The 13,838-nt window shown below is 53.7% G+C and overlaps 1 protein-coding gene across 2 annotated transcripts in view; it reads left to right on the top strand.

Moving 5' to 3' along the window:
- Window positions 1–10,862, top strand: part of Mpped1 (metallophosphoesterase domain containing 1) — a 65,764-nt gene extending 54,902 nt beyond the window's left edge. For both annotated transcript variants that reach the window (XM_059247612.1, XM_059247613.1), the window contains exons 4-6: window positions 4,064–4,179; window positions 6,601–6,714; window positions 8,651–10,862. In XM_059247612.1, the coding sequence (XP_059103595.1) occupies window positions 4,064–4,179; window positions 6,601–6,714; window positions 8,651–8,769 (349 nt within the window). In that variant the 3' untranslated portion in view covers window positions 8,770–10,862. The remainder of the gene's footprint in view (window positions 1–4,063; window positions 4,180–6,600; window positions 6,715–8,650) is intronic.
- The last annotated feature ends 2,976 nt before the right edge of the window (window positions 10,863–13,838 follow it).

Raw genomic sequence — 13,838 nt, 5'->3', positions numbered from 1 at the left:
GTGGATGAGTGCTGGCAATCCCGTCAGCTACCAGGGAACCCAAGCTCACGCTTCAGGGGAACCCCGTAATGATTGGCCACGCGGAGGTCATTTATATTGGCTAAGCGGGCCTAATTAGGCTTGATCTGAAGGTTAGCAGAAGCACACAGAAAAGCTGTTAAGGGGTTAACCTCGGAGAGATTACGTTGTATTCAGCGCTCTGTTAAAGTTTGAATTAATTTTTCCCATGGGTTTGCTCACATTCTAATTTTCAACTAAATGAGACATCTGTTTCAGAAAAGGAAAATTTGCTCTGGTTGTCATGGCAACTATCATTCTGTAAGAAAATTATTCCAATGGTTACTTTAGAACAGAAAGACAGAGATTCAGGACATAAAGCCGCCTTCGGCTCAGTCGGAATTCTGATGGGCCACCCTCCATGGCCATGAGGTGCCTTGGACAGTGAGGCCAGCGGCAGGTGGAGGTGGCGCCAGGCCCAGGTGTTAGGTTGTGGTGGAAGTTGGTCCAGGGGCTCTTGGGCGCCCCAGTATCATGGCTTGAGCATTCATGGGTAGGATTCCAAAGTTGGATGGCAGTGAGGGCCGGGGCAGTGTGGGTGTGTCCTTCCTAGGAAATGTCAGGAAGCCATACAGAGAGCTGGTCACTGTGGCTGTTCACAGTGCTAGGCATTACTGGATAGAAAGGATTAGTGCACCCCCAAACAGCACCCCAGGAGGCTCCAGTACAGACTGTATGCTGAAGATGGTCTCTCCTTTGTCTCCTGGGTCAGCATCAACTGGTGGTGGCTGTGCCCGGGGCCCTGGTGGCCCAGAGGCCTCAATGTGGCCCCTGGAGTCTGCTCAGGCCTTGCTGACCGGCACAGCCACCCAGGCCTGCCCACTATCCAGGGAAAATCCTTGCTGGGACCACCTCAGAAATATCTTCCAAAAATTTCCCTGCAGGCTCTGCCTCCCTCTGCTCCCCAATGTTAATGGTAGAAAATGGCATCGGGGCATTGCCTGGGTGCAGATAGTCCCCTGAGGTCTCCAGCCATATCCCTGTCGGCCCCTCTTCTTCCATGTTGCTCTTAGGAGGGCACAGCAGCCGCCCTCAGGGGTCAAGCCTGGGAGAGGTGAAGGGCCAGTCTGGAGCGGAATCAGCGTGACTCTGCTTGGATGACATTCCAACCTGAGCGGGTGTGTGTGTGTGTGTGTGTGTGTGTGTGTGTGTGTGCGCAGCCAGCCTCCAGACCTCCAAAAGCTGAGGTCCTGATGATTGCTGCCCCTGGCCAGGAGCAAGGCAGAAGCTTTGAGGGTTGGAGTGGGGGGGGGAGGTCTCATGGCCCACAGGTGGGTGGGGTAAGACAGAGAGGGGAGGGGAAACATGGGACAGAGGTGGGGAGGGGAAGGGGAGCAGTCTGGGGCTAGATGTCCGGCTGGGGTCTGATTCACCACCAGGCTCAGCCTGGAATGCTGTGTGGTCCTGGGGTGTGGAATGGCTCCTCTGGGCATCCCCACGAGTGGGTCTGTCCAATTTTCCCTCCAGAGCAAGGCTCTGTAGCGCTGGGTGAGGGGAAGCTGGAAGGCAGGGGTGGCCTGGGCTGGGTTCCGGGGTCCCTGGGATATCTGCTGTGTTTCTGAAAGCTACCCGCTGCAGTGGCTCAGGACGAGGAACACTAACGGGCACCTCTTCTCCATACTGATGAGGCCTTGTCCTGCCCGTGTAAATATTTGATGAGATTTCTGAAAAAATGAAACCTGTGTTTAGAAGACAGCACCAGACAGACACGGTTCCCTGCTCTGTGTGCTGGCCGGACACTGAGTGGTTTCTAGGCTGCCATGGTCTTTCTGACTCCCGCCCCACCCCTTCATCTGCACAGTTCTGAGACTCCTAGGCAGTGAGTCAGAAAATGCACAGCCCTTGGATTCTGTAGCGAGGGGCTGCCAGTGCCAACCAGGGCCATGGCAGAAGAGGACCCTTACCTTGTGACCAGGGTGTGTGACTTGGGGGCGAGAGGTGTAGGTAAAGCTGTGTCAGCTGAGGTGCCCCTTCCTGCTCCCAGGCTCTCTGAGGTCTCCTAGTGTGCCTTTCCCTTTAGAAATGCTCTTGCTGGCCATCCAAAGTGCAATTTGAAAAGCCCTCCCCTAGATAAAGCCTTACACCCCGACTTTGTGGGTGGCTTTTAGGAGTGGTCCATGGTGATGGCTGTGTTGGTGATGATGGTGGTCGTGGAGGGGGTAGGGACAGTGATAGTAATAGTGGTTTTAATGAGAAGTGATGATGAAGGTGATGGAGTTAAGGATGATGGCGGAGGTGATGATGGTGACATGGAGGTGGTAATATGGATGGGAGTGGTGGCTGAGATGGTCGAGGCGATGGGGGTGGTAAAAGTGATGACGGTACTGGCTACGGTGGAGGTGATGGTGGCGACGGGGATGGTGATTGTGGATGTGGTGATGAGGATGGTGGAGGTGATGAAGGGAGCGATGGAGGTGACAGCCATAGTGGAGGCGATGGTGACGGAGGGGATGAGGATGGTGGTGCCAGGGCAGAGCACCGAGTTCTCATTGTTGAGCAGACAGGGCCACCTCCATTTCACAGAGAACTCCAGGCACAGAGCTCTGGAGGAGTCAGGTGTTTGTCAGTGGCGGTCAGCCTCACCCTCTTAAAATTCACCCTTTGTTCAAGGTCACCTAGGTGGCAGGTGGTTGACCCTCCTAACCCGAGTTTGACTCCGGAGTCCCCTTGAAGCTGTGTGTAAAGTGTGTGTGTGCGTGTGTGCGTGCATGTGTGCGTGCGTGCGTGCGTGTGTGTGTGTGTGTGTGTGTGTGTGTGTGTGTGTGTGTGCGTGTGTGTGATTTTCCTTCAGAAGAATGCTTAGCTTTCTGCAGATGGACGGGAGCAGGCCTGAGGAAGCATGTCTGAGGGAGGAGGCATCTGACAGGGCCACCTCTGCCTCTGCTGCTCTTCCAGTGGCCAACCCCGGTCTAACCACTGCCCCCTGGTGGACACCTCCCATGTGTGGGAATCCTGGGGCAGGTGACCATTCTGTACCTGGGCCTTGATCCCTGGTAATCCTCGCATCTACCTGAAGTGAGAATCATGGCCCCCATCCCATCCCATCCCAGGGACAGGGCCACCTCCGGAGGCTCTGGAGCCAGCTCCAGTGGGTGGAAGGATCAGGCGGAGCCACAGCTGCCTCTCAATGCCTGGGGTTTGGGAGTCAGGGCAGGGTGGTGGTAGCTGGTGTGTGCTGCCCGACTCTGGCGAGCTTCCCTGGAGGCTTGTGTGATGAAGAGCCAGCCTTAGCTTTGAGGTGCTGGCTATGACACAGGGCACCAGGTCTGCTCAGTGTCCTGACCATGGCAGTGACCAGAGGGCCCTCAGCACCATCCATACAGCATTTATCTGCCTCCAGGGCTGGTGTCTGACACAGACAAAGGACCTTTGATCCCCCAAATGACCCAGGGTGGCCACCCATCCTTCACACGCCCAGGTCCAGCGCTGCAGACTTGATGTCAGAATAGCAGTTGTAGGTCTAAGAGTGACGGCTCCACTGTTCCTACGTCCCCGGGGCACCTCCCCTTCCTCTGTAATACCCCGCGGAGACCTCAGTCTTACAGCTCAGAGCCTATGAGGATAGGGCTGGGAGTTCCGACGTGGGGTTCTGTGGAACCCCTGGGGGTCCTAAGGAGTCACGTTGGGGGCTGCCAGCAGTGTAGAGCCCTTGGGTTCACAGCCAATGATGTCAGCCCTGTTGGCCACGGGTAGGATTCAGATGGCAACTCTGGGTACACGAGGGGCCGTGGGGGCGATGCCTGGCCTTACCCAGCTCATGGAGTGTGCTGGTAGGCAAATTAAGGGGTTACCTGCGCTGCCTGGCTGCTGCTCCTGGAGTCTGCCTCACCGCGGTCTGGCTCCCCTGACAGCAGCTGGTCGCTATTCTTGTAGAAGTCCTCGAGACATTCCCAGTTTTATTTTGACTCAACTTCCAGGTGCCAGGTTAGTCCTCATGACCTGTACCCTCTCTCTGACTGTGCCATACTCTTGAGACTCCCCCTAAAGTGCCCCTCTTCTCTCCTAGGCAGCCCTGGTTCTATGGCTGGGGCTTCAACCTCCCACGAGGCCAAGCGCTGCTGGAGAAGTGGAATCTTATCCCGGAAGGTGTTGATATCCTCATAACTCATGGACCGCCATTGGGTAAGCTCTTTGATCTCTGGGTTACCTGCCCAGGCTGGACTGGGGGCCTTGAGGATGGTGTGTCCAGTGTCTGGGACTGTGCCCAAATGAGCCCTGGGTTGGTCAGCTAGATCTGACTTGCTGGGGTACCACCCTTACCTAGCCAATGTCCCCAGGGCTGAGGGCTCCATCTTCCAATGTTGCTCCTACCTGCTGGGCCCCTAACTCTGGTCGGAGCTGATGATGTTGCTCACCTGCTGCCACTTCTAGGACTCACTGGCTTCCTGCCTGGGGCCCCACAACCTGCCCCAGCTGGTCCCTTCTCCTTTCCTTCTAACCTGCCTCCCAGTTCCTTCCTCTTTTCTCTGACGATGCTGTTGGTCCTCCGGGCTTGTGTCTTGTGTTGACTACTGTGGCCTCCTCACTGCCCTTCAATCCTAGGCACCTGTTCCTACTCCATCTTCAGTGGAGGACACCCTGAAGCCCAGGCCTCTGCTGGGACAGCACAAAAATAGTCACCAGGCTTGTGCCCCTCCCCCACAGGGCCTCCGGGCCAGTGGGCCAAGTCTTTCCTCAGTTTCATCTGAGCTGTGTGGGTTCTGTGGCCTTCCTCTCCCTCATCCTCTGTATTTCCTGTTTTCCTCTCCTTACTTCCTCTACTTTCTTTTCTTCCCTCCTTCCTGATTTCCTCCTCTTCCTCCCTTCTACTCTCCTGATTTATCTGTTCACCCATCCATCCTTATCCATCCATACATACATCCTTATTCATCCTTATCCATCCTTATCCATCCATCCATCCATCCATTCATCCATCTTCATCCATCTACCCATCCTTATCCACCCATCCACCCATCTATCCATCCATCCTCCATCCACCCATCTATCCATCCATCCTCCATCCATCCACCTATCCAGCCATCATCCATCCATCCATTTTATCAATTCATCTATTCCTCATCCTTCCTCCATTCAGGCATCCATCATTACCCATCCTCAATCTTTATCTCCCATCATCCACCCACCCTCTATCATCGATTCATCTATCCATCCACCCATCATCCATTTACCTATCCATACACTCTCCCACCTGTCCATCCGTCCATTTATCCAGAACTACACCCTTTGGCTTCCTGCTCTCCAGGTGCCCTGCCCCAGTCACAAAGCACACTGCACACCTGTTTTGGGAATGCTCATGCACGAGGTGTCTCAGCAGGTGCCAAAGCACTTCATGTCACCAGGGCAGTTGGGTGACTACAGTTAGAGACCCCCACCCCCAGCCCTGCCTTAGCCCACACTGTCACACAAAGATGGGTCTGTGTGATTCCAGTTCCTGGGGCAGCACGTCTGACAGCTGGGTGAAGCCAAGACACAGAGACATGAACCCGTCTGCACGGTCTAGGGACTGCAGAGACTAGGACCTAGCTGTGTCGAGAACCCCACGCCACCCCATCACCCCACCACCCACTGCCCGTGTCTGTCTCCCTTCTCTGCTCCCTCCCTCTTTTCTCTGCTGGACTGTGCTCTGCCTCTCCTGGTGAAGCTTTCTGGGCGCACTGAGTCGAAGCTCCACCAACCCTTGCTGGCGGCTCCATAGCTTGTCTCACCCACCCAAACAGAGAGGGGCCGACAGAAACCTGATTGCTCACTCGAGTCATCAATTATTCTTCGTTTGTGTAGCCATGTAAGGATAATAAGCCACCACCATATGGGACGGCTCCGGGAGGCTGGCGGCCAACAGACACAGCGGGCACCATGAGAGCATGTCTCAGCCAAGGAAACTGGCTTCATGCTTCTCTGCACCCCTTCCCGCCCCCCCATCTCATGCATCCCAAGCTGGCCTCAGACTTCTGATGTAGCCAAGGATGACCTTGAACTCATGATATTTCTGCCTTCACCTTCCCTGTGCTGGGATCACAGCCATGCGCCATCAGTACCCCAGAGCTTCACGCCTGATAGGCAAGCAGTCTACCAGCAGAGTTACGCCGCAGCTTTCGTGGGGTTTTGTAGAGAAAGTGTCTGAGTCGGAAATCCCCCCCTGAGGCTGTGGAGGATCCACTCTGCTTCTAGCCACTGGGGTACCGTGGACTCAGTTTGTTCTTCTCTGCAATGGGTGGCTACAAACAACCCTTGGGGCTACTGGAGCAGTTGTGGGCTGAGATCTGTAGTGGGGATATGCACCTGGGCCCAGGTGCCTGGCCTCCCCTTGGCTCTTGTGATAAGGAGCTTATCACAGCCCTGCCAAGGAAGGGAGGTTGAGCCTCCAGGAGCTGCCTCGTGACTGGGCTTTTCTTTAAGGTCAGAGGCAGGGCAGGGTTCTGGAGCTTACTGCACTGGGAATAAGGAGCTGTGCTGGGGCTGTAGCATAGGACTCTAGGTCCCACCCAGTCTACACCAACAGATGCCCACTGTCCCCGTCAGTGACCCCATTGTCTTCCCACACAGGCTTTCTAGACTGGGTCCCCAAGAAGATGCAGCGTGTGGGCTGTGTGGAGCTGCTCAACACGGTCCAGAGACGAGTCCAGCCACGGCTGCATGTCTTTGGTCACATCCACGAAGGTGAGTGGGCAGGCGGGGAGGGAACCTCATATTGGGGTGCTTCTAACTGGCCCTTCTGAGGGGTTTCCTGCCTTCCTTTAGTCCTGCTCACCAGCTCCCTCTCTGACTTCCGCAGGAAACAGCCTGCTCCTGTGGTCCATGCGTAGACTGCCTCACATGCTTGCTGCCTTGGTTAGCATGGGAATGCTGGCTGGCAGAAGGTGAATTCATTTGAGGGGCAGAGATGCCTACACTGTGGGCAGGTGGCTCACAGCCCTGACCACCCACACCGTCCCACACAGCCAGTCCCTGCACACTGGCTTACCTTCTTAGTCCTCAGGCATTCCTCATAGAGCCTAATCTCAACAACTGATACAACCCCACCCCACCCCCCGGTGCTTTCAGACAAGGACCAGCAGGTCTCACAGTCCCATCTCTGACAGGAACTTCGGTGGCTGCTTGACGTGGGGTGGGGACTGACAAGGCTTGACAAGGCTTGCTGCCCCAGGAATGTTTACTGGTCTGCTGACCCTGTCTGTGGTTGGACCGGGAAGGCTCCTGGGCCTTCACACTGCCTGCAGCTAATAGTTTTCTAACTTGGAAGTAAGCAAACTCGAAGCATTTCCTGAATGTCTCAGTGGTGTCCTTGCGAGTCAAGATAGCAGACCACACTTGTCTCTGGAGAAGCTTCCAGATTGCTGAGCAGCAGTCAGGCAGTCAAAGGCAGAGCAAGGGAGCTCGTGGGACAGCTCGTGATTCCTGAGTTTAGGATACTGATTGTCTTCTTGGACCCTCCTGTGTGTACGACATATGTAAGGTTGCCTGTGGCCCAAACCACACCCCACCCCCTCCATATTTGTATAGGCCAAAGGGAGCTCCCGAGAAGACAGGGAGCGAGTATCCCTTCGGTGTGAAGACAGTCTGAGCTGGAAGAAGGGATGCCAGCAAGCAGAGGTGGTGGGGGAGGGAGTGTGATGGGGAGACAGGAAGGCAACAACGGTAACTGTGGTGATTGTGAGGACAACGGAGATGATGATGAGGCTCTCGGTGATGCTGCTGGTACCCAGGACAGTGGCGGTGGTGACCCGGACGACAGTGAGGATGGTGAGGATGTCATGACCGGGCAGTGCTGGTCATGAGGAGGGCGTCAGTGATGGGGATGATAGTGTGGCGATTGTAACAATGAGGGTGATGGTGGCGACGGTGTTGATGCCAATGGCCATGAGGTGGTAGTGGTCGTGTTGATGGTGATGATCCTGTGGACAGGCATGAGGACTGAAGAGGAGGAGAACCTTCAGTTGTGAAAATGCTGATGCCACGGTGATAATGGCAGTGTTGGGGACAGCCACAAGGGTGGTAGTGATGGAATCCAGAGGGGAGAACTGATGATGATGGTCATGGGGATGATGATGTCATGGTGGTGATGGCAGTGATGGGATGGGGACAAAGATAATGCGGCTGCCGATGCTGGTGATGCTGATGCTGGTGGTCATGGGGATGATGGCAGTGATGGGATGGTGATGGTGGCTATGATGATGATATCATATCTGGTATGATATGGGGATATTGGGGACTATGGACATACACCTGATCACATCTGATGATATCATGATGCCAACAGTGGTCCTAGGGACCATGCTGATGTCGCCATGGTGATGATGCTGGTACTGAGGAAGACGACATGAGGATGAAGACAGTGACTTACCATGTGCTTTTCCTGTGACATATGCACTGGCCTAAGCCCTGCACCGGGGGTGGTGACCTCAGCTGGCCCTCCTGGCAGGCTCAGAAGAACCCTCTTACTTTCACTTCCATTTCACACGTAGGAAGACCGAGTTTGAGAGCTGCGGTAGCTTGCCCCAGACATGTCCTGCCCACAGTGGCAGAACACAGGTAGCTGCCACAGCCACGAGATAGCTCCAGATCCTGGTCTGACAGGTGTATGCTTACTTTCCAGGGTATGGTGTCATGGCGGACGGGACCACCACCTATGTGAATGCCTCCGTGTGCACTGTGAACTATCAGCCTGTGAATCCTCCCATAGTCATCGACCTCCCCACGCCCCGGAACTCCTGACTGCTCCCCACTCCAGCTCTGCCTGCCCGTGTCAGCTCCGTACGTCTGGCCGAGAGCCTGGATCCCCTAACCCACTTCCTCCCGTGCTGAACAGCCCAGATGGTCCATCTGGCCATGGGACCAGCCAGCAATGAGCAGAATCCTTGGGATAAAAGAAATTGCCTTTGACTGTCAGCCTTCTGTCTTCTGCAGCCGGGGCCTTGAGCAGCCCCATCGGGGCACTATGCTCACTTCTGTTTTCTGTGTGTACATCTGTCCTTCATTACAGGGCCTCACAGGCTCACAGCCCTCTCTCGCTCGGGAAATGACAGAAGCATCATCACACTCAGTTCAACGCCTTCCTGCTGTGAGAAGCCGCTGCCCTTGGATGAGTTTGGGGAATTTTTATACACAATGTCTCGCTACCCAAGTACATCTGTGTGGCTGTGGGCCCCAAGTTTGGGGGATGTGTGGCCTGGGCACAGACAGCCTTTCCCTGGCTGGAGGGAAGGAGATAGGCCTGCTCCTTGTGTGCAGGGATCTTGGAGTGTTCAGGGACATCTCAGGAATTCTGACAGCCCCTGGTCAGGCCTACAGCAGTTGGCTTGGCTTAGCCCCCCTCTTCCTTATGACCCTGCTGCTGACATGGACAATGGCTGAGTGTCCCCAGCTTCTGCTCAGAGCCTGGATTTGGGGGGCTCGGTTCTTCTGGGTGGCCAGAACTTGCTGGTTCCTCAATAATAGTGAGGCCATCTTGGGTCCCCTGGGACCACATGACTATGTAGATCATAACATCCAGGGGGTTCTGCAGGCTGAGGCCCTGTGCCTGGTCATATGTGTGGGGCACATGTGCCCCTCCAAACCTAACCTGGTTCTGTTAGTGTCCACCATGGGCTCCATTCCTTGATGAGATTTTCCCTTCAGAGGATTGTTTGCTGGGCTTGTCAGTACCATTGGTTACCGGGAGGTGGCGCAGTGACAGAGCAGCCCTGGCCGCTGATGTCAATGCCACCTGGGGCCCACAGCCTTTCTTGGGGGTAGGCCTGGGTGAGCCCATCTGCAGGGGACAGAGCCAGCAGTCCCTGGGGCAGGGGGAGGCAGGGTCAGAAGTTGTCTTTATTTAAAATGCTGATATTTGTTCTTTGTGGACTATTTTTGCACTCATTCTGATTCTTAGTAACACGTCACAAAAATAGTATTATTTGTCCTGATTCTTTCCGTTTGACACCCTTTATGTCATGCATATGATACGAGGGCCTTGCTTCCTCGGCCTGGCCCAAGCCTTGGGGACCAGCTATCCTGGTACCTTCTATTCAGAATAATCTTGCTTTATCTACGTCATTCCTGCAGGTGGGGAGGTACTCATGCCCTGGTGTAGAGATGAGGCCACTGAGGCCAGAGAGACGAGGTCCCCTGAGGATGCACAGCACAGAAGGGGTAGCGATGAGATCTGGACCTTATCTCTGGCCTCACTGTCACCACCAGGGTTCTCTCCCTACAAAGCAAGGCATGGGCCAAGACTGTTTAATTTTGAAGGGTCCAGTTCAAAACCGGCTCTCGTTCATTCTCAATTGAGAGTCCCTTCGACCGTAAGGAATTCTGAGCTTTGGGCTCAAAATCCCAGCATCCTGTGAGACCCACTCCCAATTCTTCCCCTGCAGGTGAAGGAGCTGGGCTCGTGTGGCTCACTGTAGGTGAGGCTGCATTCCCAGGAGGCCTGTGGTGCCCTGCGCTGGCCAGGACAGTGGTGTCACATGGGCCACGGGGCTGCAGGAATCTTGCTTGGGCCAAATGGTTCTTGGTGTGTGGGGACATTTACAAGGTCTCTCTTCTGTGCCTCAGATGCATGACATGTTTGGGGCAGAGAAAACACACCTCCCGTGTGCCGTCTCGGCTCTACAGTTTCTATGTGGACCAAGAGCTATAAACTTTAAAAAAAAAAAAAAGTTTTTCCTAGGGCATCTTCAGAATACGGCATATTTTTATGTGGAGAAGAAAGGCGGTGGAGGCAGCTATCTTTACGAGAAAATTCATTCAAAGTCCTCAAGATTTGAAAGATGGTGGCCTGCTCCTCAATCATTTTGGCATAATTTGATTGTGGCTGTAATTTTTTTGTCAAGCATGTCAGACAATAAAGTCTTTGTAAAAAGAAAAGAGCTGAGTCTGCCTGGATGCTCTTTCTGTGGGTGTCCCTGGGTCATGAGGGGGCAGAGGGAGGAAGAACTCCAAGTTCTAGAGGCTGAAGAATCCCTCCCCCGTGTGTTGGTGACTACGCCCTCTGCTTAGCTCCACCTCCCGTGTGCACAGGGGCTGCAGAGGTGGTGTCATGGGCGGGGCTGTGCTTGACTGGATGTCTGAGCTCCTAAATGAAGCACGGCGGTGTGGTCCAAGTGCTGGTTTGTTCTGAAAGCGACATGGCAGACCAGCCCTAGACAGACAAAAGGTTCACATATTTCCTAAGTGTAGCATGAATCTTAAAGGTCTTATTAATAAAATCAAACCTGAGGCCAGTTATTGGGGTGAATGCTGGAAGATCAGAGAAGCAGAACAAGCCACAGCTACCTCGCCTCGCCAGTTCCTCAGCTGATCCTGTTTCCTCAGACTGGAAGCTTCTCAGTCCTTATCCAGAATGAATCTCAGCTGAACTGCTGCTCGAAAGCCTGAAAGCTTAACCAGCCAAATGCTTCTAGTTTCTGGTCTTCACGTCTTATATATCTTTCTGTTTTTGCCATCACTCCCTAGGATTAAAGGCTCACTTCTTGGGATTAAAGGCATGTGTCACATGCCTGGCTGTTTCCAATGTGGCCTTGAACTCACTGAGATCCAGAGGGATTTTTACCTCTGGAATGCTAGGATTAAAGGTGTGAGTGCCACCATTTTCTAGCCTTTGTATCTAGTGGCTGTTCTGTCTCTGACCCCAGATAAGTTTATTAGGGTGCACAATATTTTGGGGAACACAACACCACCACACCTAAGTCTCTTCTGGCTACAAAATTTCTATCATTTCTACCCATCCATCTACCCAACTATTCATCTTTCCACACAGTCACTCACTTGTTCATTGGTTCATATTTTCATATACTCATCCATCTACTCACCCAGCAAGCTATCCATCATCCATCCACCATCCATCCATCCATCCACCATCCATCCAGTTATCCATCCATCCATCCATCATCTATCCATCCATCCACCATCCATCCATCCATCTATCCAGTTATCCATCCATCCACCATCCATCCATCCATCCATCCACCATCCATCCAGTTATCCATCCATCCATCCATCATCCATCCATCCACCATCCATCCATCCATCCATCCAGCCAGCCAGCCAGCCATTCAGCCAGCCAGCTAACCATCTATATCCATCCACAAAATTATCCATCTTTCTATGCACCAACCAAGCTATCCATCTCTGTACGCATCTGACCATACACTACTGATGGAACCATTAATTTACCTGACCCTCTCAGGCTATCCCTCCATTTATCCACCCACTCATCCATCCACCCATCAAGTTATCCATTCTTCAATCCACCCACCCATCCTATATAACCCGCATCCAGCTCTTTCTTGATCCAGACACAACCCTTAGCACTTCCCAAAGGGCCTGGCTTGGATTACACAAATGGTGGTGGTGACGGGAACAGATGTAGAAGGGAAGATTGGTAAAGGTAGATGTGAGGACCAAGGCCACAGAGAGCGAAGGATGGCAGTGGACATGGGCTGCTAGTCACTGAAAGGGGGTGTGGAAGTAAAAACGGGTAAAGCCATGGATCTGGGGCAGAAAAGGCCTGAGGAGTGGCCTAGGACAGCTATATAATAACCACCTCATAAACCTTTCCTCAGACTGGTTCCCTGCCCAGGGCCTCACGGGCCTGCAGCATCCTGTCCTGGGACCTTGACCATTGCTCCTGAAGCCCTGTTCAGTCTGAGGAAGCACCAACTTCTGCCTATAACCACTGGAGCCACAGTAGGCTGCCTGGGCCCTCTGAGGCTGTTGCCTTAGGTGCCATCATCACATTGGAGCTGCTTTGGTGCACCAGAGTCTCTGGAGCCCTCCCTCCCTCCCTCCCTCCCTCCCTCCCTCCCACCTCCCTTCCTTCTCACTTCACACATTAGGCAAGCACTCTGCTCTTGAGCTGTACCCCTCCACAGCCCTGTTGAGATGGTAACAGGAGTCAGCTGACAAGAACTCATCAGAGCATGTGGATGTCTTGGCCCTCCTATCTCCATCTCCTGAGGGCCGGACTCACAGGGAACTACCAGGCTCACGGGGCCCTGGGGGTCGGAACTCTGATTCTCTTGCTTGCACACATGTGCTTTAACGAACACCAAGCCATCTCTCCCGCCTCTTGCTGATGATATTTAAAATCTCTGTCTATTCTCTCCATCTGTGGGTTAGTCTTTCTAGTTCCATTCTCAGAGCAAATGTTGAATTTTTTCTATTAAGCCCAATTTGTCATTTTTTCCTCTCGTTCCACTGTTCTTTGGATACTGTTATCATTTGTAACAGGGGTTTCCCAAAGTCTCATGTAGTGACAGGCAGTCATCAACCTGTGGCTCTACTGGGAGGCGGGGTCTAGCAGGAGGAAGTTAGGTTACTGCAGGCATATGGTCAGAGAGGGTGTTGGGAGCCCAGCTAACTCCCTTCCTGGCTGCCCCAAGGTGAGCAGTCCTCTCCACCATGCCTTCCTGTTACATGGACCACACAGCCAATGGCCGGGACCTCTGAGAAGGTGGGCCAAACGGAACCTTCCTTCCTTAGAAGTGTTCCATCTTGGGTGTTTTGTTACGGCAAGGAAAAGCTGACGAATGCAGGTGTTGCTTCCAAACTCAAGGCTGTGCAGGTTTCTCTCATGTTTCAGTTCTGTTTCACACACCTGTGCATTCCAGGATCGTATTACATGGTGTGGGGTGTGCCAAGGTTCACGTTCTGCACACAGGCATTGTTCCTCCACGTGTCAGAATGAGCTGGGTGCATCCGTGGGGGACATTTCTGGGCTTCTCATTTTGTCCCATCATCCTTTGCTGACACTATCCCTGAGTACCGTGCTTGGGTGTGGATCTTCAGATCGGCCCATGTGA

This window comes from Peromyscus eremicus, chromosome 20, assembly GCF_949786415.1.
Source record: "Peromyscus eremicus chromosome 20, PerEre_H2_v1, whole genome shotgun sequence".
In the NCBI taxonomy this organism is placed as follows: domain Eukaryota; kingdom Metazoa; phylum Chordata; class Mammalia; order Rodentia; family Cricetidae; genus Peromyscus; species Peromyscus eremicus.
Note: the sequence above shows the minus strand (reverse complement) of the source record. Positions and strands in the feature narration are given on the sequence as shown.